The following is a 25,969-nucleotide window of genomic DNA, read 5'->3' on the forward strand; positions in this document are numbered from 1 at the left end:
TGGCCAATTCAATTCTATCCATTTTTAGACACTTTGTCCTATACGGTAGTACTCATAAAGAGAATCATTAATCCTGCACCGTCCTCCTCTGTTTGAAGCATTTATTGATTATTTAAGCGGGCACAGAATTATTGTTAACAATAATTCAGTACGTAGTCTGTCCTCTCTCGCCAGAGTGGACTGACTGTGAAAGAACACACTAATCAGAGCACACATCAGGATCTTTTCTTGAAGGTGTAACTCTTAACCAGAATTGAGCATTGGAACGCATTTAACATAGCCAAGCTACTATCAAGCTAATTGCAGAAAGAGTTAAGACTTAGACCTTAAAGAATGCGGGAGTTCAAGAATTTCCCTTTCCCTCATTCAACACGTCTATCGAAGTGGTATTATGTTTAACAGTTACATGTAACATCCATTTCATATGAGAATGGGTGTCACACTTGTGGAGTTGACGCTTATATTTAAAGGGATGTTATATTTCATAGTTACACAAAATATAAATTCTTATTTGAAGCTGGCATGCACCATGATAACAAAGAATAAAAATTATTTATCTCATTTTTAGAGTTCCACTTTATGCTCCAGTAGCATTGTTTTTTCCTTCCTCATTTTAAACTTCTTTAAATAAAAAATAATAATAATAATATAAAAAGAAAAAATGAAAAAAAAGAGGAATATGGAAAAATTGTGATTGGCAAAACATAAAGTAAAACATTCAACATGTGACAGTGGCATGATTTTTATTTGATAACAAAAGCATAAGCACATATGCAGGAGTCTCCTGCAACTTGCCACTCGCAAAAAAAAATGAAAGAGATGTTGATTACAGTATTTGTAGAATGGCCCAATTCATCCCCTATCAGATTCATTGAGGTGAAAGAGACAAACCTACCCTCCGTATTGAGATTTCCAGATAAAATTATCCTCTGTTAATGGTACTGCACTACCTGTACACCATTCACCATGAATTGCTACTTTGCAAGGTACATGCACTGCCTTGATCATGACTTACAGAATCAACCAAGTAAATGGACTCCATCCTTATCCCTTCATTACTAGACACTGACACACAGTGTTCTCTACATGCCTGAATGTCTGGACTCCATGCCATGACAAATGTGATGATTTCTTAATTTTAGAATCAATAGCACTTCACTACAGCAGACTACAAGGGCCAAAGTCACTGAAATTCTAACACTGACAATGAAACCATAATGATGACTACCTAGCGTAATTAGGGAGCTTGGTTGGCTGCTTGCAGCATGCTACAAGATTAGGCAGTTCAGTAAAGTGTACTGAGCTACTAGGTATGGCTCTTACATCCAACTTTAGTTCTTTAATTCTTTTTTGCTTTCAATTGATACCCATTAAAGGAGATTACAGTTGCACAGTTTTACCTCAAGAATATGAAAACTTTGTTACAGCATTTGCAATACATATGTACATCAGGACCCCTTAGCAAGAAACAATTAATACACAAATATAATGACATTTCATCCTATATGTACTGGGCTTAAATATACATGTACCTAAAATATACGTGCAGGACCGCTAGGCATATCATGACTCATCAGCCTTCGGTTCAAGGGTTACAGGAATCTTCTCCTTGTGATCACCACGCAACACCTCCACAGTCACCTGAATGCCAAAATAATTAATAAGAAACAAATATTTTTTAACTTGGTTTTTAGATTTAAAAATAATTCTAAACTATGTTAGTCAATCTTTTTGGATAAAGAAGCCCAATACTTTTTTTTGATAAGTATAAAGAAGCCCAATACTAAATAACTTTTATTAGTATTGGGCTTCTTTTTGGATAAAACAATTATCAAGAAACAATTTCATTTAAGTATGTTTGATCTTCTCTAACAGAATTCTAATTAAATTATGCATGTTCTTTTATACATTTTATAATCGACTTTTTATTTGTTTATACTTATTAAATAAATGTGTATCATATATAAATATTTTTACCAAACATCCCCGTGTAATCATGGATTACTATAACTATTTGTTTGACTATTGAAAGCAGTCTTGAACCATATTTATCTTACTTCATCACTAAAAAAATTAATATATGAAGTCTTTGATTCAATTGCATATTGTCATCAGAGAGTTTCTCATTTTGAAAAATTATCTCTGCCCCTTGCACCATCCCACCCAGAGAGAGAGAGAGAGAGAGAGAGAGAGAGAGAGATACCTTCTCGCCCACTTTACATTGGTCAAGAATTCTGTACAAATCACTGCCATTGGTGACCTTCTTACCATTCACAGATGTTATGATGTCACCCAAAATGAGTCTACCATAGGCATCACGTTTGGTTGGTTGCAGGCCCTGCAGCATAGAGATTGATCAACTCTCATTGAATGGAAGAAAAAAACTATCAAACCTAAAGAAGCTAATGTCAATAAAAGAAGGAAGATCAAAACAAAGCATCTCACCTAATAACCACAAAACTAATTTGAATAATATATACAACTCTTAAAGGAAAATGAGCACAACACTTTCCTGGCAGGAAATTTCATTTCCATGTAACATAAAGCTCAAAGATAGAAAGCGTACATACCGCTTTACCAGCTGGCCCACTTGCAGGAGCATCTAAGACAAGCACCCCACTTACACCCAACTGCTCCACTGATTGATCAGGTGCAAACTTAATTCCTAAAATTGGTCTTGTAACCTTCCCAAATCTCACCAACTGGTCAACAATGCCACCTACCTGGATATGTAAGAATTAGGATAGTGACTTAGTCACTCACCGAAAACAAAGAAGATAGCAACTTAGTCTAAAGCATAAAGATAAGGAAGTTTTGTATCTCAATTAGATCTACATGATGCCTATAACTAAGATCTCCTATCAAAATAAAAAGGAAAATTCTACAAAATAACTCACGGTATCAACAGGAATTGAAAATCCAACACCAGAGGATGCACCAGATGGAGAATATATAGCCGTGTTTATCCCAATCAGACTTCCAGAACTATCTAATAGAGGCCCTCCACTATTACCAGGATTGATGGCAGCATCTGTCTGTATAACATCCTGAATAGGTCGGCCAGTAGCTGCAGAACTGATTTCTCTGCGAAGCCCACTAAAGAAAAGAATAGAAATATCACTTTAGTAAACGCACATTTTCATATAAATCTCAAGGCATGCTTATTTCTTGATAAATAACATGAAAAGGCCACATTTATATTGAGAAATTCAGCAGAAGATATTAATACAGGACAAATATGAATAGTTCACACACACACATATACACATTACACACAGTTTTTTTTTTTTTTTTTGATAAGTACATACACAGAGATTTGAACTTGTTCATGTACATTTTTGTTTCTCCATTAGTCTGTAAATAAATAGAAATATTATATAATGTATGTTGTTTCCAAAATACTAAAAGGATTCACAAAAGTACAAAGTTTAGTTACAAAGTTGTAGCCTAAGGCTACAAACAACTCAGATAAATTGACATGTGTAAAAATGGCATGTGCACTGCACGTGATTACCTAACTAAACTTAACCCTTTCCTCAAAAAAAAAAACTAAACTTAACCCCATAAACCCAAGTAGTTAACCACACCACGTATTAAATATATATATATGTGAATACGTATTTATCTCTGAGTTACTTATCTCTGTCTCTCTCTCTGTAAACCAGCTCCACCAGTCACCCCCAAACTCTACTCTGTCTCCACTACCAACCTACCCAGTCTCCGCTGCTCAAAGCCACCTCTTGTTTGCCGCTCTGCTGCTCAAAACTACTACCCTTTTGCAGACAAACACAAAAGATCTGCATTTTATTCCTTCAATTTGTTCTCTAAGTTACTAGAATTTATGGATTCGTGTTCATATGCAGAGGCTGTATTTATCTCAACAATGAAAGGAAAAATTGAGGATGTTTCTTTGTTTGAAATAGTAAAAGAAGCAGAAGAACAAAAGAAATCCATGTTTATGATACAAGCTCCGTTGGTACTCATTTGCCTGAAACAAAGGGAGAGCTAATCCATAGGATTTTGGTTGTATTTATCTCAACAAGTAAAGAAATCGATGATGTATCTTTGGTCAAAATAGTAAAAGAAGTTGGTTGTGTCGTTGCTTGTTATTATGTTAAAACATATGCTGCTGGTTTATGAGTCTAGGTTCTTTACTTTTATCATTGATTCCTATGTATTTATGATTTATATCTTATTGCTGAATTTGCAAAAGCAAATTTGAAACTATTTCAGATCCTTTGCATTATTGCAACATGAATGGAGTGGCAGATAGATGAACAAGAGGTGGCTTTGAGCGGCGGAGACTGGGTGGGCCAGTGGTGGAGATAGAGAAGAGTTTGGGGGTGACCAGTGGAGGGAGAAGAGGGTTTGGGTTGACCGGTGGGAGCTGGGTTACAGAGACGTCGAAAAGAGAGAGAGAGAGAGAGAGAGAGAGAGAGAATGTATATGCATTCGTACTTTTATTTTTTTTAATAGGTGGTGTGGTTAACTAGGGTTTGTTGGGTTAAGTTTAGTTAAGTATTCATGTGCAGTGCACATGCCATTTTTACACTAGTCAATTTCTTGGGGCAGTTTGTAGCCTTAGGCTACAACTAGTTTTGTAGCTAACCCTTGTCCTTCACAAAATGTGAAACAACAAAAAAATCACAGCCAATGCCACTAGCATTTTAGCAACTTTGGCTATATTAAACAAGGTTCATGCACAAAATTTAGAACACTTCTAAAAAATGTCAAAACACTATTATATATCACAAATACTAGCATTGAGCAAATAAACTTTAACGAGTTTAGTACCTGATAACACCAGTTGTAAGAGTATGGTCAAGTCCAAACTGCAAAAAAGAAATTAAGACAAAGGTTTAATTGGTTGGAATAAAGAATTAATAATATTAATGGTATATGATGATCAAAGTCTTGATTTGGCAATCATTGACAACATGTAGAGTTGGATTCAACCATAGGTAACCAGCTCTGATGAATATGAAATGCACCAACCACAAACCATTTGGAAGCCTTTTCTCTGATATTAGGCCAAACCTGATATAGGGGGAAAAAAAGTTTTTCCAGGCACTTTTTTGGGAAGATGAGATGAAAGCAAATGAATTTTCTCATGCTTAATATCAAACTGGGCACTATGCATATGGATTAAAAATATTAAAAGAAAAATTTATGCTGTTTTGAAATTATTAAGAAATAAACTATTCCCTTGGCTGCCAAAAGTGAATGTTCTCAGTAATTCAGAATAGTAGTATGTTCACATACTGGATAAACAATACTATTTCAAGCAATAGTGCAATGAAAAAATAGATTACGCAAGCAATGTAAAACTAACACTCACAGGGTTTCCAATAGCAAAAACTTTTTGACCAACAAGCAGGTCCGCAGAGATTCCAACAGGTATGGGTCTCAGTTTGTCTTTGGGTGCATCAACACGCAACACAGCAACATCCTTATCTTGGTCGAATCCAACAACTCTTGCATCATAAGTTGTCTGGTCAGCAAGAGTGACTCTGTACAGAACTAGCACCAATTTAAATGCGAACAATAAGGAACTTAAAATTTAAAAATGACAACCTGATATGACATTTTGAAACTTTTTGAGAATAAAATCTTACATGAAACATATATTATAGTCAGCAGGTTTGACTACAGGGGAATCGCATGTCATAGATAACAAAGAACTCAGTGAAGGAATTAATTCATGATAATCAAAACCAGCGCCAATTGAAGACACTGGTCAGTCATTAATGCAAATAGTTCTATGCTCTCCAGAGACAAAGGTGAGAAAATTTCGTAGGCTGACAAAAGTAGTTCGGGCACAGCAGCTAATATGGATAAGGACTGAAAAGTGAAAACTTAACAATCCCTGTTTCCTGAGAAGCCACATTATAAGCAGCAGTATGAGTATACAATCATGCTCATTGCCAGTAACAACTTCCCTAACAGTTGAAGATGTATATAAGTGTCCATAACTTCCAGACAGATGGTTTCCTTGGCGCAATATATGGCATGTTAAAGTTCCTCCCCAAGTAACATTTTTTTTTTCTTTTTTTGGAGGACAGCAGCTTTAATTAAAGAGAAATGATATGTCTACAACAATTTTACAACAAATCCTAAATGGCAAGTTGTTATTAGTTGTTATAATTGGGGCAAAAAAGTAATCTTAGCGTTAGTTTGAAATTTGAACCAATAACAACTAACCACCTGTGATTTGTTGTAAAAATGTTGTAGACGTAGCATCTCTCTTAATTAAAATATTAACAATGGACAACATGCTAAAACCCATTACAATCACTAGTTGGCATTGTAAGTGCAAACACAATGGTGAGTCAGTGGATCACCTCTTCTTTCACCATGACGCTGATTGCGATTTATGGTCTCTTATTCTCAATATGAGTAGGGATAGGCAAAAGATTTGACTTCAGCATCTAGAGTAATGGAGTTTTTAGATCAAATGAATTGTCATTATTATTAATTTTCTTCCTTGCTTACTATTGACTCACCTACCTGTGTACTTCCCATGTATGAATGATGTAATATGGATGTGCCCAACAATTATTGTACTGTTTTTCATCTTTGGTTTCCTAATAAAGTTACTTATCAGAAAAATCTATTTTCTTCACACCGAGTACCCTCAACAGCTTTGGTCATCTAGATTGATTGGTTATCATAAAACTACATCTCCATTCCAAAAAGCAAAATGGCATGGCCCCAAAATAGAAGTGTTCCAATCCCTTTTCTTTTTTTAAAAAACAATCACACAAATCCATTTCATTATTACAGAAGACCATCCAAAAGGAGAAAGGATTGATAAAAAAAAAAACATGTAAATGAAAAGAACAAAAATGAAGGAACGAACGAACCTAAGATCAGAAGCGCCACGAATGACATGGTAATTGGTAACAACGTGACCCTGTTTGTCCCACACGAACCCTGAACCCGAACCCTGCGGCACTTCTAACACGTCCAGAGTAAACGCGTCCTGCCTAAAACAAAACAATACAAATCGAAAGCATCAAAACCAAGCAAGCAAGCACAGCCGAATTCACAAATAGCCGAACATAGTGAAGTACTTGACAGCGAGATTGGTGATGTAAACAACGGAGGGAGTGTTCTCTTGGAAAAGGCGAACGGTGGCGAGCTCATCGGTCTGTAATTTCCTGGGAGTGGTGACGACGAAGGCGGAGGCGGAGTCGACATCGCCGACAAAGAGAGAGATGGATAAGGCGAGTGAAGCGCAGAGAAGGAGGAGGGAATCTAGGGCGGCTGAGGAGAAGAAGAAGAAGCGGTTTTGTTTGGCGAAGAGGTAGTTGTTATTGTTGTTACTACTACAGTTTGGGGTTATGAGAGAGTTTTGGTGGATGGAAAGGATAAGGGGATTAAGGGAGGAGCGGGGAGGAAAGAGGGATTTGGAAGAGGAGGAGGGAAAGGAAATTGGTTTTCTGTTGTATGGTGATGGTGGTGGTGGAGAAGAGGCGTGGAAGAATGTGGAGTTGAGGAGTGAAGAAGCAGCCATTCTTTTGGACAGACTGGACAGCTGCTGTTAAGGGATTGACTCCTATGAGATCATCACCTACTTTTATATATTATAATACTTGCTTCTATATGTGTGCTACTGTGCTTTGCTTCTATAGGTGTGCTTTCTCGACCGTCGTTTTCATACTTCTTTTATATATTATAATACTTGCTTCTATATGTGGGCTTTCTCGACCGTCGTTTTCATACTTCTCTAATTCCATTGCTTCTTTCTATATTTTGTAGCAAGGATGGGTATAATTACTAATTATTAGGGGAGGGAGATTTGATGTCTTCTTTGAAATTATTAGGAATGGATAATTAGTTAAGAGTTATAAAACTTTTGACAGTAGTTATGTGTTTTGGTTAACTTAATTTGATACAATTCTTTTTTCTTTTTCTTTTTTTAATTTTTACTTTGACTCGGTGTTTATTATACCCAAACAATTTTACATAGTCCAAAAATAACTGAATCTATGACTTGAAGTTGCAATTTCTAGGTTGAAAATTGTAACTTTAAGTCATGATTTTAGTAATTTTTTTAAGTTATGTAAAACAATTTGTGTGCAATAAATATTATTCATATATATATATATATAATTCAGTAGTTACAACGGGATGCTAACTAATTAAGGTACAACACTCTTGACAATGCAAGAATAAAGAGCAATAATTATTAAGCACGTGTAATAGATTTCAAATTGTATGGTAGCCTTGTAAAAAAAAATTGCAATGGTCTCCAATGTTGGATGGTGTATATATATAAGTGAATGCATTACATCCTAAAGCTTACATGAAGTATTCTCTATTGCTATTTACCAATCATGAGAACTTGGAATAGAAAATTTGCAATGCAAATTGCAAGCCTCTATGGATCTTTCAAAGTGTCTTTAATCGTTTAAAATAATTGTTATTAGAAAATTTTGATACTTAAGATGATATGTGGTTAAGTGTCCAATTTTTATTTATGAAGTTAAATAGCAAATTGTAGGAAGTAAAGTTGGAAACAAACTTGCCTTTTTATGATTTTAAAATAGCTTTGATAAATTAATTTCCTTCTTTAATCAAATTACTTGCAAAGTAGATGAGCACGAAGACCTACGTTGCATTATTAACACATCCTGTCACGTAGGAATGTTCTACACTAGAAAAGAGAGATCTAGGCAATAGCCGAAGCACACACGTGATCCAACGAGTACCTTCTTCTAACCTTATTATGCTTACCACATTTCACTTCACAATTTCATTTTCACATCCTATCCATTGAAAAAAGAAGCCCACTATCAAGAAAAAAGTTGAGCGAGTGAGATTTCTTCACCTCAGTATGGTAATTGTGGTCCCTGAACCGTAGGCATCATTTTCAAAAGATTGATGAATCAGAGATCCCATATTGCAACAGTTCTTATAAATTAATTTAAAACAAAAGAGCTCTAACTCATTGATGTAGAATGACTACTCAACAAAAATCAATCCTACGGAAAAGAAAGAAAGTTACAAAATTTTATCAAAAGGTCGCAATTCCCTTGGTATGCCATCAAAATTTCCAGCATTGACGTCTGATTGTAGCATAGGACGCTTCCCTTCCCAAACAATGCCCTCTGCTAGGTGCTCCATGTTTGGTGTAAGCATTACATAATTTGGATCAGCTCTTTGATAACTGCAAAATAGGAAGATGATAACTCTATTACTGACAGATGTAATTGGTGTAGCATGTCAAATCCAATAACTTATAAAGTAAAAGTTATTGTTTACTAATATGAAAATCCATAAAATATTTGAGCTTGCAGGGCAGAAGTTGATGATGATTAGAACTAAACATATTTGGAAACAATAATTTTAAGAAGAAAGGGGTGAAAAGTAAAAGCAAAAAAACAAGAAACCTGGCTTCTCTCAGATTCTCGACACGAATGCCAAATCCAAAGGCTGTCTTTCCAATAACACGATCTCTAGTAGCTGCAAGATAGTGGGATTTACTGAGTTGGTAGTAGAAACCCATAAATAATTGAATGGTGCATCTTCTATCGTAGGAAAACTAGCCCTATGGATGATAAAAACAATTCTATAATTCTTTGCTACTCAGGCTCAACTCAAAGCAGATCTAAGAGCACAAGTTTAGATATGTTTCAAACATCATCAATATCAGACAAAATAATTGTTTGTCAAGAAATCAATTGTTCAGAGGAGAACAACTAATGCACCGTTAAGAAAGTGTGTGTTGATCCAAGTTGAGCAAACAAAAAAAAGTAGAGGGAGACTAAAAATCAGATTAGTAATAGTAATAAAAAATGACATGTCAATTAAGAACTAATAGAGAGTATGACTTTAGATAGAATCATAGAATAGAGTGAAGGAAAAATAATACATGTGGCCGACCTTAACTAATATGTTGAGGATCCATAGTTGATCATAAAATTTTGAGACTAAGGTTTTATTGTTAGTGGGACATCAAATGGAATCTACATAATTCCACAATGCTATATATACTATCTAAAGAATGCACCATCTTCACAAGTAATTAACCTATTATTATTAGCATTTACATCCTGAATACTGCATTGATATAGCACACACTATGTTAACATGGAACAGTTCCATTGCAATTATAGGTCTGAATACTCTTCAGACATTAGTATAGGCTTCTAATAAAATGCACTGAACCATTTGTGCATCTCCCAGTCCACCAAGTCGGACACATACCATAGTGGCACAGCCTCACCAACTAATACACAAAGGTTTCATGAGAAAAATTGTATATACCTACGTGTCTAATTAAGTAGAAAGTATTAAATCTAATTGTAACTATAAAAATAAATTTTTTGGTCAACCATGATACAATCAACCAACTACAGGCACCTGAAATGTTGAAAGTGAAAGCAGGTTTCCACCATGACTTGAATGCCAAGGACGCAGATGAACTCTGAGGCCCCACTTTTCCCTGCAAAGATGGGTATTGATACTTTTCAAACCTGATACAATCAGTAGTTATAAAGCACATGGTTGCACCAGAAGCACTACCTTCAGCAAGAAGTTTTTATTGGCTTGCCAGGATGCAGCCACTTGAAAAGTGGACTCAGGGATCTTGTTTGATGCATTGGCATCTTCGACCCTTTAAAACAAAATCATAACAAAATTAGATATCACCACAATGGTTATAATCAGTTCTGTTATTCACTTATTTGTAATACCTTGAGTGCAACTCAAAGCCAAAGTCAATATAATTTGTAATTCCAACTACTTCATCTTCTTCAAGGGGGTTCTGGATCTGTTTAGTTGAGGCAGTTCAAAGACTTCATCAGAAAAATTTTGAACTAATAAAAGAAAGAAACTTCATCACAAAAACATATAACAAGAAAAAAGAATGATAATTACAGTTATTTCTGGATGGATGTTTAGGGGGCATAATACTGGAAATTGGTTTTTGTAGTAAATGACATGCATCCATATATTACTTGCACAATGAACATACTTGGTCAAGATTCTACACATCTTATTCCAAATCAACCAACCAAGCAAGGGGCTCAATTAGCCACCCATAACCATTGTTGGCCTGACTAAAACAGGGTCCTATGGTGATTTAAAAACATGCAAGTAGATACCCATCCATTAATCCTGAAGAGAAGTACACAACAAAAAATATAGCTCAAAAAATGCTGCACAACCTAGAAACAATATATTTATAGTCAGTGTCCTGCGCTCCGTTAGAAGCCTAACAGAGGATCAATAAGAACAAGCATTTGAAAAATAAAAGGCCATGCAGGAGACAAGGACAAGGAAGGAAAAAGAAGAAGATACATACCTGTCTTTGGACAACCACATGTTGATAGAATGAGGCAATGAGCTGCAGGTTATATCAGCATACGACATTTCAGCAAAACAAGTCAAAAAATTAAGTTACATATTGCAAATGGAGTCATGCAAGCATGCAAGGTAGGGATAATGAGTGGGAGAAATTAACAAAATTTGGAGATTTTTTTTACCCGAAAATTTGAAGAAATTTACTAAGCAACATGTTGATCCAAGATCAAACACTGATTTCAGTGTGGAAAATATTAAAGGTGATCCATCATTTGACACATTAACCCAAGACTAAAAATCTTATTCTCGCCACCAAGATCATACCATGATAGATATCTTCTTTGAGAAGTCACAATGTTGTATGAATATAATTGGCTTAACAGTTAAAAGCATAAAGTTCCTTTCATGTGTAGCTTGAATTAGGGTGAGAGATCCATATCATCATTCCAATCACAGTTAACGGGTGATTTAGTGTTTTTTTATCAAATCACATGAAATAGATTAGTGGAGAAAACATGACAAATAATTGCTTGTAAGTATTTTTTTATGGAAATTTTTTGCAAGTATTTAGATCATGCTGAATTCCCAAACCATGCCCCAATCTTTTACCAGATTTTCATCGAGTTTCTTTCCAGAGCCATTTTGTAAAAGACTCCATACAGGCAAAGAGTTATGTTTGCCTATGCATCTAGCGTGTGGACAGCTTTGCCTTCAGAATATATAGAAGGATCTATGATAAAAAAAAAAAAATCTGATTTGTGGAATTGTACATCCACCTGTGCAAATTGATTAGAAATTTATCAAACACACATCACATATTAGTTTGAAAACAAGATTCATTAAACAATCATATTAAAAGCAAGAAACAAAAGGCTAATTCTATGTTGCCTTTATTTCTCGAGTCAAAATTTTCAATGTTGGGCATGAGGATAACATAGGCACAATTGCAGCATAATTACATTAAAATAACATCCCACAGAGAACAATGCCACGGAGTCCAAGAATGAGGAAATCTATTGCTATTTGCAAGTATAAGAAGTTGTGAAATACCATGAAATATGTAGCTCACAAAGACCAACAAATTAGCTTCTTTCTTTGTTCTCATTTCAAGTGGGGATTAAAGCAAAATCACAGTGATCAAACAATCCCAAGTATCTCTTCTTCTTCTCTGTTTTATATTACAGCTTTAACATTCTAATTTCTAGCAATAATACTGAATCTATTCTGATACAAATGAAGCAATCATTTGGGGTAGAGAGAGAGAAACTGTCAGGCACATATTCAAATGGGTATATAATTGAAACTATCTGGAACAAACCTCAGAACTTTTAGCAAGTTCAATACCAAAATTGAAGGATGGACTCAGGGGGCTGCCTGATCCTGCTCCATAGCCAATTGCACAACTCCAATCATTTAAATTTTTATAATTTGCACGATCATTGCTTCCATCTAATAAAAGCAGCATTAAAAAGTTAAACAATTAAAGTCAATTTAGATCTTGCTCAAATTCCAGTGTCACATAATATAGTGCTCATATTACACACATGCAACATGACCTACTTGAAAGGATATTAAAAAATAACAATGACACCCACTGAGCAAAATGACACATTCATGCAAAGCATTCTTAGAGACGAAATGCATCTTTTTCCAAGACTTATCAAGAAAAAAACTTGAGTTTGACACTGAATTAAACATTAATAGAAAGCCAGGGGTAAATAGAAACATTTAAAGTAAGAATAGAAACATGTGAGAATAGCAATTTCAGCATAGGCCAGAGAGCCAATTCACAAACTCAACTAATTGTTTAACAAATTGGCATAAAATGTTTAATATAAGAAATTTGGCAAGTAAAACTTACACTGTGGCTCATATTGCACTCCAGCAGTTAGCCTTCCCACCTTGCTTACCAACCATACACTTTTTGCAAATTCATCTTTCACTGGAAAGTATGATGAGTATATAATTCAGAGGTTTTCATCACATATTCCATATGATAGTTTTGTGAGTGTACACATAATATTTCCAAGGTTGCAACATGAAAAACTAAAAATCAAATGGGAATAAGAAGAGAGTTACTATCTCAATTTTCATCTGCAGTCTCAGAAGGGTTGAACAAAAATTTTCTTTTTATTTGGGGAAAGGGATGGAAAGAGGGGTGGGGGGTTGGGGAGCAAACTGATAAATTATATTCTTAGCAAGGTTCTAGCACTTTTTTTTATATTTTTTGATGAACAAGGTTCTAGCACATATTACTAGTGAGGATCTTGCAATAAATTTGAACAGTTTCTGTGGCCAAGTATCACCTTGGAAATTGTCCTACATTGCTTAAGAGAGTATGTTGTGTGTAGTATGACTTGTCCCACTCTCCTTTAAAAATTAGCATGGCTTTTGAGTGGAGTTGTGGTGTGTCTTTGTGTTAGAACCCCTTTCTCTCTCTCTTGTGTGTGTGTGTGTGTGTTTGTTTCTCAAAAAAGAAAAGTATCACATCAGAAGGCATCCCTTACAAAAAAAGATGGGCCATCTAAAATGATGTAGTAAGCAGCTGGCTATGGCTTCTCCATTTCCCTGACCCTCCCCCTAAGTCTTTAGAACCAACAACTCTAAGTATAGTTGACTAAAATATTCTTTTCATCCTTAAAGTTTGCATGAATTTGGTTTTCCAGTCATAAACTTTAAAATGTTTGTTTTTCGTCCTTAAAATATTGTAAATGTTATGCATTCTATCCTTAAACTTTGAAAAATATTTTTTTCATCCCTATTTTCATACTTAATATGTTGAAAAAAGTTCTTTAAAAATTTTAGGGGTGAAAAACAAAATTTTTAAGTTTAGGGAAAAAAAAAATTCATGCAAACTTTAGGGACAAAAACAATATTTTAGCCACTATTGTTTAAGCTTAAAAATAATGGACAAAAAAAAATTCAAAACAAAGGGGGGGGGGGGGGGGGGGTGGGGGGGGGGGAATATAATATCAAGTGTTATAGTATAGAAATTGATTGCGATAAAAAAAACAAAAGAAATTAATAATTATACTCTCTTTAGGAAAAATTCTCACAGCCAGAAAATAGTGATCACAGCAGATCTAAATTAGTGAACAGTGCCTCATATATCATGTGTTCACAGAGAGGGAACTTATTGTCCTAAAACTCAGATCACATACAGGATAAAGGCATAAACGTGGCTCCAAATGACAAATTTCCTGAGCCATATCTCAATCCAAAAACACCATAATCTTCAGAAGATACTCTGCAGGAATAGGTAGATACATCAACAAAGTGCATCTGAATTTTGAATGTACCAACTAGCTAAAGAAGCTGCAAAGATGGAATTAATGATTCAAACTAACCTTCTCTTCAGTAACAAAGGAAAAATACCAAATGCTCCAAATCCATATTTAGGGTAGTAAGCAGATGACCTCATTTGCAAAATCCTGAAGCGACAGCACAAACATAGTAACATTCAAGGAATTATGGCTAGAGAGGGGGAAAACCAGCCTGGAGGGAGGAGAGGCCTTTTGTCAGAAAGTGAAATTATTTACTTAACATAAAAGTTTCTTACGGGTCAGAGCTCGATACAAAAAGGTCCACAAATGTATTAGGATCATCAACATCACTGTTCACAGAAACGAATCATAAAAACAGTGTTTAGTAACTCAATTAGCATATACTGTATTACGAAAAAAGAAGACATGACAAACAATAAACTAATTCTACAATACCTTTGCCAGCGAAATAGTGCATTTCCTACAATGTTCTCGTCAGGCTGATTATCAAGTGGACCTGAAACCTAATTAGGCTAAGGGAAAAAAAAATCTAATTCCTCTATTCCTCATGGCTCATATTTTCAACAAAAAGTATCCAAAAAAAAAAAATCAATCTCATACAAGAACTAGATATATTAGTAAAAACAAAGAAGAAAGATTTTAACGGATACAGTAGCAACCAAATCCACATGAGGGTCATCAATTGGCTTTAGCATAATTCTTGAGCTGAAATGCCGTGCTTCTTCAAAATAGTCCTCAAAAAGGCATTTCAAAGCAAGCTTCCCAAATAACAAGTCGTATGATGACTCCAACATCCTACATCACGTCATAGACATATACATTCAGTTATGATGCACACACTCAGTGGGTTTTGAACTGATGATCTCACCCTCCATCCCGTTATTAAAGGAGGACAAAATGCAATTATTACATATGTACACACACTCAAACATGTATTTATCAAATAGAGTACTTTTAAGTTAACAGTTACCTCTTCAAAACCAAATGGTCACAAATGAATATTAATATTTGTTAAACCCTAGTCAAAGCAAAGACCTAGTCCATTACCCCTAATCATACTTGTAGTCTAAGCAACAAAATCTCAATCCTACTTGTATTGTAAGCATTGTAAACCTCGATTATTGTATAAGGGTCTGTTTGGATATCATTTATTACTAAAAATTAAAAACTAAAAATATTATAACAAAATAATTTTTAAATGTGTGAATAATGCCATGGAACTCAATTTTAACTTAAAATTTGTTGAAATCCATACTTTAATTTTAACTTAAAATTTGTTGAAATCCATACTTTATGAGTCCCGTAAACAGTATACAAGGCCCACAAAAAAAGACACTAAACTTTCAATTTTCAGCAACATCCAAACTCATAGAGTAGAGATTAAAAATTAAAATTATTTCACTATTTTACTTATTTTTATTATTATTTATAACTTTATTGTTTTTTTTACTATTTATGGATTTACTGTACTATTTCAATTATCTTTTATTTTTATTTTTATTTACAAGACTTTCAACAATAATTTTTCAGTTTCAATAAAATAAACGATATCCAAATACACCGGTATTTATCTTTTTATATTTTTTTTATATTAAATAATGAAAAATCAAAAGGGCCAATTCCAATTCTCGAAGAATTGAAATTCCTAAGGGTAAAAGTTTGATATGAAAAGGAACCTGGTCCGGGCAGCGAGAGGAGGGAAATCGAAGAGAGGTGGGACGAGCACCACTGGCGGTGGTGGCTGCTTCAACCAATTCCCGAACCAGTTCCACATCTCTTTCTCTCACTCTCTCTGTGCTTTTCAAATGACAGTGAAAACGGGGTTTAGGGTTTCTTAAATAGACCTAAAGTTAAAGTTGAAGTTGAAGGTTGAAATTGCATAGAGTGAGCGAGAAAGAAGCTTTGGATTCTCGCCAGCCCCACGCATCTTTCCTCAACTCCAAGAAGCTTTCAACTTACTCAACGGCGAGCCTAATGACGTGGCACTTGCGATGCACGGCAATTAGGGTTTTTCTATTTTTTTAATTTATTCATTTTAGGAAATATTTATGAATGTCTTGTTAGTTAAATAAATCATGACCTGTTAAAAAAGTTAATGACTAAAATTATACATAAATGATATCTTTAATTACAGTGTATAGAATGTATAAAATTGTGTATATTGTTTGAAAAAAGTGTATTTGGAATATACAAAATTACATATATTTTTTGAATTTGTGTATGTATTTAATTGCGATGCATTTTGAAAAATAAAAAGACAATAATACTTATTAAAATATACGAACACGAAAATAATATATAGAGTTTTTTAAATAGATTTATAATATGTCACATAACCAGAGTACCAATAAAAAATTGTCTAACCTTTATAGTAGTAGTCTAGCGTTGAATGTATAAAATTATGTACATTCTTTGAAAATGTGCACGTTGAATATACACAATTCTGTGCAATTTTTAAAAATGCGTACTTTGAATATACAAAATTGTGTATATTTTTTGAAATTGTGTATGTATTTAATTGCAATGCGTACTTTTAAAAAAAAAAAAAACAGTAATACTTATTAAAACCTATGAACACGAAAATAATATATAGAGTTTTTTAAACAGACTTATAATATGTTACATAACTAGAGTACCAATAAAAAATAGTCTAACTTTTATAGTAGTAGTCTAGCATTGAATGTATAAAATTATGTACATTTTTTGAAAATGTGCATGTTGAATATACACAATCTTGTGCAATTTTTTAAAAATATGTACGTTGAATGTATAGAATTATGTACATTTTTTCAAAAATGGATACCTAGAATATAGAGAATTATGTACATTCTGATGGGAGTGACGAGGTTACCTATCATGACGAAGATAACTCTCATGACGAAGTCATCCCTATTGACGAAGAAACTAGTCATCCCTGACGAACGTAAGAGAGTCATTTAATGCAGTCGATCAATGACCTGAATAGTTACAAAATCATCTAGGCAGACCGTTGGGAAGCTATTAAAAGCCCCATTATTGAGGAGGAGGCGTTACTATGAAGGGCATTAACCACCACAACGGCTAGCACCCAAAGCCACATATATAAAGCCTCCACATTGTAAACCAAAGGTACGAATATACATTCACACTTTGAGAGAGCACTCTGGTTCTTTATTTTGTTCTCCCATTTTTCATTTCATAAGGTGTTTTCATTATTCTGACTTTGACATCGGAGGCGTTGTGACAGGCACCACACCGGTGACCCTTTTAGAGGATACATTCACATCAACAAGAAGCTCCATCTGCCCACTTTGACTGACGAACTCATGCTTCATCAGTTTGGTGCCGTCTGTGGGGACGACATTTTCAGATTCATATTTGAAAACATAGTTTCCATCAATCCTCTACATTCAGATGGAATCCAACCCATATTCAGCAGCCTTGGCCCAGTAAGTTCAAGCCCTTGCAGCCACCATTGAAGAACTCACCAAAAAAAACCAGGAAATGAAGCTATGACTCCAGCAAGTTCAACAGGCTTAGCAGGAAGAAAACTGGTCCAAGGGTAACCTGGAGGGAGAAGGGGATAGCCACAGGAGAGGTACCCCTCAGAGGCCAACTACTCCGGACGAGCAGAACTCAGATCTCCTTCGAGAAATGAGGAAGGAGATGGACAAACTGAGGAGCGCCATTAAGGAGAAGATGGACCGAAGCGTAGACAGAATGGTAAGGGTTACGGACTCGCCTTTCACCGCGGCGGTACTTGAATGCCCTGTACCGTCAAAGTTTCGCTTACCTCAACTTGAGCCATTCGACGGACTCAGAGACCCTCAGGATCATCTTAATACCTTTAAGACGACTCTAGGTCTTCAACAACCACCTGACGAGATATTGTGTAGTTCCTTTCCCACCACCCTCAAAGGAGCTGCAAGAGAATGGTTCACGAAGTTGCCGACCTCGTCCATAGACAACTTCAATCAATTGAGTAGTGCCTTCTTGCGCCATTTCATAGGGGGGCAACGTCCAAAGAGGCCGGTAGACTACTTACTCACCATAAGACAGGGAGAGAAGGAAACTTTGAGGTCGTATGTTAAACGCTTCACCCGGGAGACTCTAGAGGTAGGCGAAGCCGACGACAAGGTACAGCTGACGACCTTCAAGGCGGGGCTGAGGTCCAGAGATCTCGTGGCCTCCCTCGCAAAGAACCCACCAAAGACGATGGCGGAAATGCTCCTGAAAGCACAGAAGTACATGAATGCTGAAGATGCTTTAGCTGTCATAAAGGATGCTAAGAAGCCAGGCAACAAGGCAAAGAAGGAAGACGACCGTAGGGGGCAGAAGAAAGAGCGACCGAATTGCCGGAACAATGACGAGAATAGAAGGAAAGATGATAAAAGTCCTCGGACGGTAAGGTTTACTCCTTTGGTTATGTCTGTTGACAAAATTTTCACGCAGATCAAGAACAAGCATTATCTCAAATGGCCCAGACCATTGCACTCATCCCCCAATGTCCGTGACAAGAACAAGTACTGCCGGTTCCATAAAGATCACGACCACAACACGGAAGATTGCAGAGACCTAAAGGAGCAGATAGAAGAGTTAATACGGAAAGGGAAGTTACAGAAATATGTGAAGAAAGGAGAATATAGCAAGTTCAGAGACGACAATAAAATCCAGCATGAATCCTTTTCCCAGGATGACGACCGTCCGTCCCAGCCTCCACACAAGGTGATCGGGAAGATAAACACGATTACAGGAGGGCCATTTTCAAGAGGATCGTTTAAATCACTCAAGAAGGCGTACCAGAGACAGGTAAACAATGTCCACGCCATACCTCCGTCTAAGCACTGACGAACATACCAGGATATATCCTTCAAGGAAGGAGACACCATGGGAGTGAAGCAGCCCCACAACGATCCTTTGGTCATAATGTTGAATATAGAAGGATTCAATACCAAAAGAATCCTCGTCGACAATGGCAGCTCAGCAAACATCATCTACCTCCTAGCCTTCCATCAGCTGAGGCTGGATCCAAGGAGATTACGCCCCTTTGACTCTCCGCTCGTCAGTTTCAGCGGAGACAGGGTATACCCCAAGGGCATAGTGACATTGACAGTGACGGTGGGGACCTACCCGGTGCAGCTGACCCGTCAGCTAGACTTCTTAGTGGTGGACTACCCCTCATCCTACAACGTCATCATTGGGAGGCCCACACTCAACAAGTGGAAAGCGACGATGTCCACCTACTGTTTGAAGGTAAAATTCCCAACAGATAATGGCGTCGGTGAAGTGAAAGGAGATCAAGTCCTGGCAAGAGAATGCTATCAAGCCGCCCTGGCTGTGAAGGAGAACCACACGTGGATGATTGAAGAAAAGGAAGAAGACAGAATGGAGGCTCTGGAAACAGTGGAATTGGTTGAAGGAGAAGCAAACAAGACGACAAAGATAGGAACGACTTTAAGCCTCGAGATAAGAACAAGACTCATAAGGTTCCTTAAAGAAAACCTAGACGTCTTTGCATGGAGTCACGAGGACATGCCGGGCATAGATCCAAAGGTCATCCAGCATAAGTTAAATGTGAACCCGGAACGGAAGCCCGTCCAGCAAAGACGAAGAACCTTCGCCCCAGAACGGGATCAAGCAGTTGCAAAGGAAGTTACTAAACTCTTAACGGCAGGGTTCATCCGGGAAGTGTACTATCCTGAATGGCTCGCGAACGTCGTCCTAGTAAAGAAAGAAAATGGAAAATGGAGGATGTGTGTAGACCTCACCGACCTGAACAAGGCGTGCCTGAAAGATAGCGTCCCTCTACTGAGAATAGACCAGCTCGTGGACTCTACAGCCGGGCACAAGTTACTGACGTTTATGGACTCCTTCTCGAGATATAACCAGATAAGGATGGCTGAGAAAGACCAGGAGAAAACCGCTTTCATCACGAGTCAAGGACTCTACTGTTACAAGGTAATGCCTTTTGGATTGAAGAATGCTGGAGCTACGTATCAGAGGTTGGTGAACAAAATGTTCAGTCAACAGATTGGCAGGAACATGGAAGTGTACGTGGATGATATGCTCGTCAAGAGTAAGGAAGAACTCACACATCTGGACAACCTGAAGGAAACGTTTGCAACCCTCAAAAAACACCAGATGAGGTTGAATCCAAGTAAGTGTGTTTTTGGGGTAGCTTCGGGAAAGTTCCTGGGATTCATGGTGTCCCAAAGAGGAATAGAAGTAAACCCAGAGAAAGTGCGAGCCATCATCGACATGGCGTCACCCAAGACCGTCAAGGAAGTTCAAAAACTCACGGGAAGGATAGCAGCTTTAAACAGGTTCGTCTCCAAAGCTACAGACAAATGCCTGCCCTTTTTCGAGACCTTGAAGGAAGCTTTTACCTGGACCGACGAATGCGAGGCAGCGTTTCAGGATTTAAAGCATTACCTGAGCAGTCCACCTCTCTTGAGCCCGTCCAAAGAAGGGGAAGATCTATACTTATACTTGGCAGTGTCAGCCTCAGCAGTAAGTGCAGCCTTGATCAGAGAAGAAGGCGTGAAGCAGCTCCCAGTTTACTACATCAGCCAGGCATTCCAAAGGGCTGAGTCCAGGTATCCAAGGATTGAAAAGATCGCGTTTGCGCTAATAGTGGCCTCGCGCAAGCTAAGGCAATACTTTCAGGCAAATCCTATCCTCGTAATGACGGACCAACCAATCAAGAAATCAATGAACAAGCCTGAGGCAGCCGGAAGAATGGTCCAGTGGGCGATTGAACTTAGTTAATTTGACATCGAGTACCATCCCAGGACGGCAGTCAAGGCGCAAGCTCTGGCGGACTTCATTGCAGAGTTCACCCTTCCCGACGAAGATAGCCTTACCGACGGAGTTGATAGATGGACGATACAAACTGATGGTTCGTTAGCCCAGAGGAAGGGGGGAGTAAGGGTTGTCATAACTACCCTCAACGGAGAGGTGTTAAAATATGGGGTCCAACTAAAATTTCCGGCCACCAACAATGAAGCTGAATACGAGGGGATACTGGCGGAACTGAGGCTTGGAAAGGCACTTAGTGCTAAAAACTTGTTAATCCAAAGTGATTCAAAGCTAGTGATCGGGCAGATTAGGGAAGAGTACGAAGCAAAGGAAGAAAGGATGCAGAAATACCTCAAGCTGACGAAACATCTAACTCAGGAGTTCGATACAGTGGAGTTCGTGCAGATCCCAAGGAGTTAGAATATGGAGGCTGACGAAGTCTTGAAGCTAGCGTCATTAGAAGAAGGGGAGATTAGCATAGATTTGGCGATGGAGGTCCAGAAACACCCCAGCATCAAAGAGATTGCAATATTCACCATCCAAAGCATAGACAGCTGGATGACACCCATAATATCCTTCCTCCAGGACGGGCACCTCCCTTAGAACACAGAAGAAGCTAAAAAGATCAAGAAGAGGGTGGCCAGGTTCACGATCCTTAATGACGCCTTATACAAGAGATGCTTCTCTATGCCTTACTTGAAGTGTGTCGACGAAGAAGAAGCTAGATACATCCTGGAAGAAATCCACGGAGGAATTTGCGGCGACCACGCTGGCCCCAGATCCCTGGTGAACAAGGTAGTACGAACAGGATATTTTTGGCCAACTATGCAGGTAGACGCTGCTAAAATCGTTAAGAGATGCGACAAGTGCCAGCGATACAGGAATGTACAACGGCTTCCAGCAGAGAGACTAACGACTATAGCTTCCCCGTGGCCATTTGCACAATGGGGAATTGACATCGTCGGCCCACTACCCCAAGGTAAAGGTCAGGTAAAGTTCCTGCTTGTTGCTATTGATTATTTCACAAAATGGGTTGAAGCAGAGGCTCTAGCAACAATCACTGAGGCTCGAATTTGGAGCTTTGTGTGGAAGAATATAATCTGCAGGTTCGGGATTCTCATGACGATCATATCAGATAATGGGAGGCAGTTCGATAGCCAAGGTTTCAGAGAATTCTATTCAAACCTTGGGATCAAGAATCAGTTCTCGTCCCCGGGGCATCCCCAGGCAAACGGGCAGACGGAAGTGACAAATCGAACGCTCCTCAAGATTATCAAAACCAGGCTGGACGATGCGAAGGGTGCCTGGCCAGAAGAATTACCTAATGTCCTATGGGCTTACAGAACCACAGCCAGAACCCCAACAAGAGAGACCCCCTTCAGGCTTACCTATGGCACAGAAGCAGTAATCCCAGTCGAAGTGGGGGTAACGAGCATCAGACGAGGAACGTTCAACGAAGGGCGCAATGACGATGAACTGCGACTCAACCTGGACTGTTTGGACGAAGTAAGAGACAACTCATCCAACAAGATGACGAGGTACCAGGAAAAGATGGCCGAGTATTACAATAAGAGGGTTAAACTCAGGCGACTGGACATAGGAGACCTCGTCCTGCGTAAGACCACCACAGCAACTAAAGATCCTACCCAAGGAAAGCTGGGTCCTACATGGGAAGGACCTTACCGAGTCATTCACTACTCAAGACAAGGCAGTTACCACCTTGAATCCATGGACGGACAAAGACTTCCCCGACCATGGAACATCGAGCATTTAAAAAAGTACCATAAGTAGATGTAACAAACATGCATGTTCATACTTGAAGTTAATAAAAGAATTATTCCTCTAATGTCTTTGCGTAAGCAGGTCTAGCCAATCGTACGGCAAAAAAAAAAAAAAGAAAAAAAAAAGGGTTAAGTAACGAGATTCCGCCTTGACGGATGTAAGTTACTGACGATCCCCCAAAAGGGTTCAAGATATAAAAAAAGGGTTCAGTAACAAGATTTCGCCTTGACGGATGTAAGTTACTGACGATACCCCCAACAGGTTTAAGCCATAAAAAGTTAAGTAACAAGATTCCGCCTTGACGGATGTAAGTTACTGACGATCCCTCCAACGAGTATAAGGCATGTAAAATCTAAGTGATAAAATTCCGCCAAGACGGATGTAAATCACTGACGAATCTCAAGTGACAAGATTCCTTAAATGGATGTAAGTCACCAAGACGAATTCAGGCCACCGACAAATCCACAAAAATAAAAGAAAAGAAAAAAAAGAAAAGGGACAAGAACCTTGCAACAAATCAAAACAAAGCTCAGGCTGTATCCAAGCCCTTCCAAAGGATCAAGGGTGATGAACAAATCATGGACGAACGGAGAAATCACAGCTAAGAAATGTATGCTAAGTACAAGGTATGGATGAACTTAAAACATCACAGGCACGAGCACAATCATATAAACAGGTAAGAGCAAAATCATAGGGTCAATTAAGGCCCAAAAACAATGGGCAGTTATCCTTGTTCTTTCTAATGACCCATAAACGTTGGGCCACAAGCATTGTTTTCAAAATAAGATAACAATTAATTGTTCCGGAATTAGATTTACAAAAAAAAAAAAAAAAAAAAAAAAAAAAGGCCCAAAGCATGACGGGCATTCACCAAAAGTAGAAATTTCCTAAGTGATTAAATCAGGCATCAGGGGCGTCTTCACCGGCAGGGGCGTCAGTGGTAGTCCCAGGGGCGTCAGTGGCAGTCCCAGGGGCATCACCTTCAGGGGCGGAGGATTGAGCAGCTTCGTCCATTGCCATCTCCTTATCAACCTCTTCCAGATCTAAACTCTCCATGTCGACCCCAGAAGGATGCTTCACCAGATATCTCCTGAGAAGCTCGAAGCCTTTAAAGTACCAACTGAAAAGTACTGTGTTGTACTCGTCAGTGGTTTGGAAGGCCTCAACTGACCTGGCAGCAATGGTTTTAAGTTTCTCCTTGGCTGAAAGGAGTTGCTCATCCTTCTCCAGAGTCAATTTGCGCTCGACCCTGAGGTCGTCATCCAGTGTCTTGACCTTTTCCTTCAAAGAAGTTGTCTCATCCATAAAAGCGATCAAATTCTTCTTCAGGTCAGAATTCTCCTTCTCCAAAGCCTCCATCCGAGATGTTAAAGATGCCACCTTGGCCTCTTGAGTGAAGTATTCAGAGGTAATATGAAGGCTCTCCCCCAACACTTGGAAAGAAATCATCAAGTCGTCAGTAAAAAAAAAAAAAAAAAAAAAAAAAAGAAAAAAAAAAGGGAAAGGAGAACACCGTACCTGGACGAGCTATGGACAGGACGAGAGGCAACCTCATTCGATGGCATATCAGAGAGGGCCTTTAAATCTGCTGGAGTGACAACTTCGTGAGCCCTGTCCACCACCAGCCTCTTGTCATCCCAAATCGTGGACGATCGTGAACCAACTTTCTCCTTCTCCTTATCAACCACGCGTGGCCTTTTGGAGTCTAGAGTAGGGATTTCCTCGATAGACATGGTCGGAGAGGCCATCCTCGTCGTCTCCGTAGCAGAAACTATGGGAGTCACGGAGCCGAGGGGATTGACGGACGGGCCTTTCCTGGTTACACGCATGGCTTTCTTCCCTAAGTTGGACAGCGGTTCGTCCTTCTTGGACCTCATCTTCGCGTACATGTCCTTGTTAAACTTTGTTGTCATCTCTGCAAGAGGAAAACACTTAACAAGAGATCCTAAGTGTACAAGAGTAGAATTAACACTAACGAGGACAATACTTACTTTTTTTGCCCTCAATACCGATTTGATGAAGAATGTAAGGAGATGGGTCAGGACCAAGGTTGTAGAAGGCGAGGGTCCAGGGATCAACCAGGTTGTCCCAATTCTCAATCGTCTCAGCGTACCCGATTGCGGTTTCAATGCGCTCCTTGTGCCTGCTCTTAAGCTTAGGCCATCTCTTAACTGTGCCAGATAGAAGAAAAAGGAGTTAGAAATACTAAAGCATCAAAAGTGGCCAAACTGAAACAACGAGGAGAAATACTGACGCACCTAAAGTCGGAGTTCCCCACCGACGAAGCAACCTCGGGATATCGCCCCAATCACTGCTGGATTGAGTCTCGAAATCATCCCCAGACACAAAGAAAAAGCGCAACTTCCAGTATCTGAAGGACGAAGGTAAACCCTTGACAATCCTTGTTCTTCTCTCCCAGGGAACTAACTCATAATACCCACACTCCTTCGACTCTTTCAAACGATATAAATAGGTGAGTTCACCAACCCTGATCATATCTCTGTTGGAGGCCAACCATATTTGCATACAGTTGATCACAATCCTCCACGAGTTGGGCATAAGCTGCCCCAGAGCAATACCAAAATGGGCTAAGAGTTCCATCAGGAACGGGTGGATGGGGAGCCTAAGCCCGCAGGTGAAGGTCGACTCATAAAAACATACCTCACCCGGGAAAAAATGACAGGCCCTATCCTCGTCCTTAGGTAGACGAACACGAACTCGAAACGGAAACTGGAACCTATCCTTGAATTTGCTCACAGTTTCGGCATCCAAACCACACTCCTCCCTGAGGGCATAAAAAGCCCTAACCTCTCGAG

The 25,969-nt window shown here is 38.3% G+C and overlaps 2 protein-coding genes across 2 annotated transcripts; both read right to left on the reverse strand.

Moving 5' to 3' along the window:
* Positions 1–1,330: 1,330 nt before the first annotated feature.
* On the reverse strand, positions 1,331–7,583 carry LOC126714882 (protease Do-like 1, chloroplastic). The gene is made up of 8 exons (XM_050415285.1): positions 7,074–7,583; positions 6,864–6,986; positions 5,339–5,510; positions 4,795–4,832; positions 2,898–3,096; positions 2,571–2,723; positions 2,204–2,338; positions 1,331–1,641 (listed from the first exon to the last, which is right to left on the reverse strand). The coding sequence occupies exons 1-8, from the start codon at positions 7,514–7,516 to the stop codon at positions 1,564–1,566; spliced, it is 1,341 nt and encodes a 446-aa protein (XP_050271242.1). The 5' UTR covers positions 7,517–7,583; the 3' UTR covers positions 1,331–1,563.
* A 1,217-nt stretch (positions 7,584–8,800) lies between these two features.
* On the reverse strand, positions 8,801–16,599 carry LOC126714883 (uncharacterized). Its single transcript, XM_050415287.1, has 14 exons — positions 16,271–16,599; positions 15,245–15,389; positions 15,030–15,097; positions 14,870–14,923; positions 14,658–14,741; positions 14,472–14,557; positions 13,172–13,252; positions 12,629–12,759; positions 11,312–11,353; positions 10,701–10,777; positions 10,531–10,621; positions 10,369–10,450; positions 9,396–9,468; positions 8,801–9,172 (listed from the first exon to the last, which is right to left on the reverse strand). Exons 1-14 carry the CDS (start codon positions 16,366–16,368, stop codon positions 9,007–9,009), a joined length of 1,278 nt encoding a protein of 425 aa, XP_050271244.1. The 5' UTR covers positions 16,369–16,599; the 3' UTR covers positions 8,801–9,006.
* Between the last annotated feature and the right edge of the window lie 9,370 nt (positions 16,600–25,969).

The sequence above is a fragment of the Quercus robur genome, chromosome 2 (assembly GCF_932294415.1).
Source record: "Quercus robur chromosome 2, dhQueRobu3.1, whole genome shotgun sequence".
NCBI lineage: Eukaryota > Viridiplantae > Streptophyta > Magnoliopsida > Fagales > Fagaceae > Quercus > Quercus robur.

Bases quoted from the DNA above. Each gene is read 5' to 3' on its own strand.
- LOC126714882 (XM_050415285.1), bottom strand. From the start codon at position 7,516: ATGGCTGCTTCTTCACTCCTCAACTCCACATTCTTCCACGCCTCTTCT. The intron at 5,511-6,863 runs GTTCGTTCGTTC...AGTTCTGTACAG, and splicing joins CGTGGCGCTTCTGATCTTAG to AGTCACTCTTGCTGACCAGA. The intron at 2,339-2,570 runs GTATGTACGCTT...TCTATGCTGCAG, and splicing joins GTGGGCCAGCTGGTAAAGCG to GGCCTGCAACCAACCAAACG.
- LOC126714883 (XM_050415287.1), bottom strand. From the start codon at position 16,368: ATGTGGAACTGGTTCGGGAATTGGTTGAAGCAGCCACCACCGCCAGTG. The intron at 15,098-15,244 runs GTATCCGTTAAA...TAGCCTAATTAG, and splicing joins ATGTGGATTTGGTTGCTACT to GTTTCAGGTCCACTTGATAA. The intron at 10,778-11,311 runs GTATGTATCTTC...TCAACTAAACAG, and splicing joins ATGTGGTTGTCCAAAGACAG to ATCCAGAACCCCCTTGAAGA.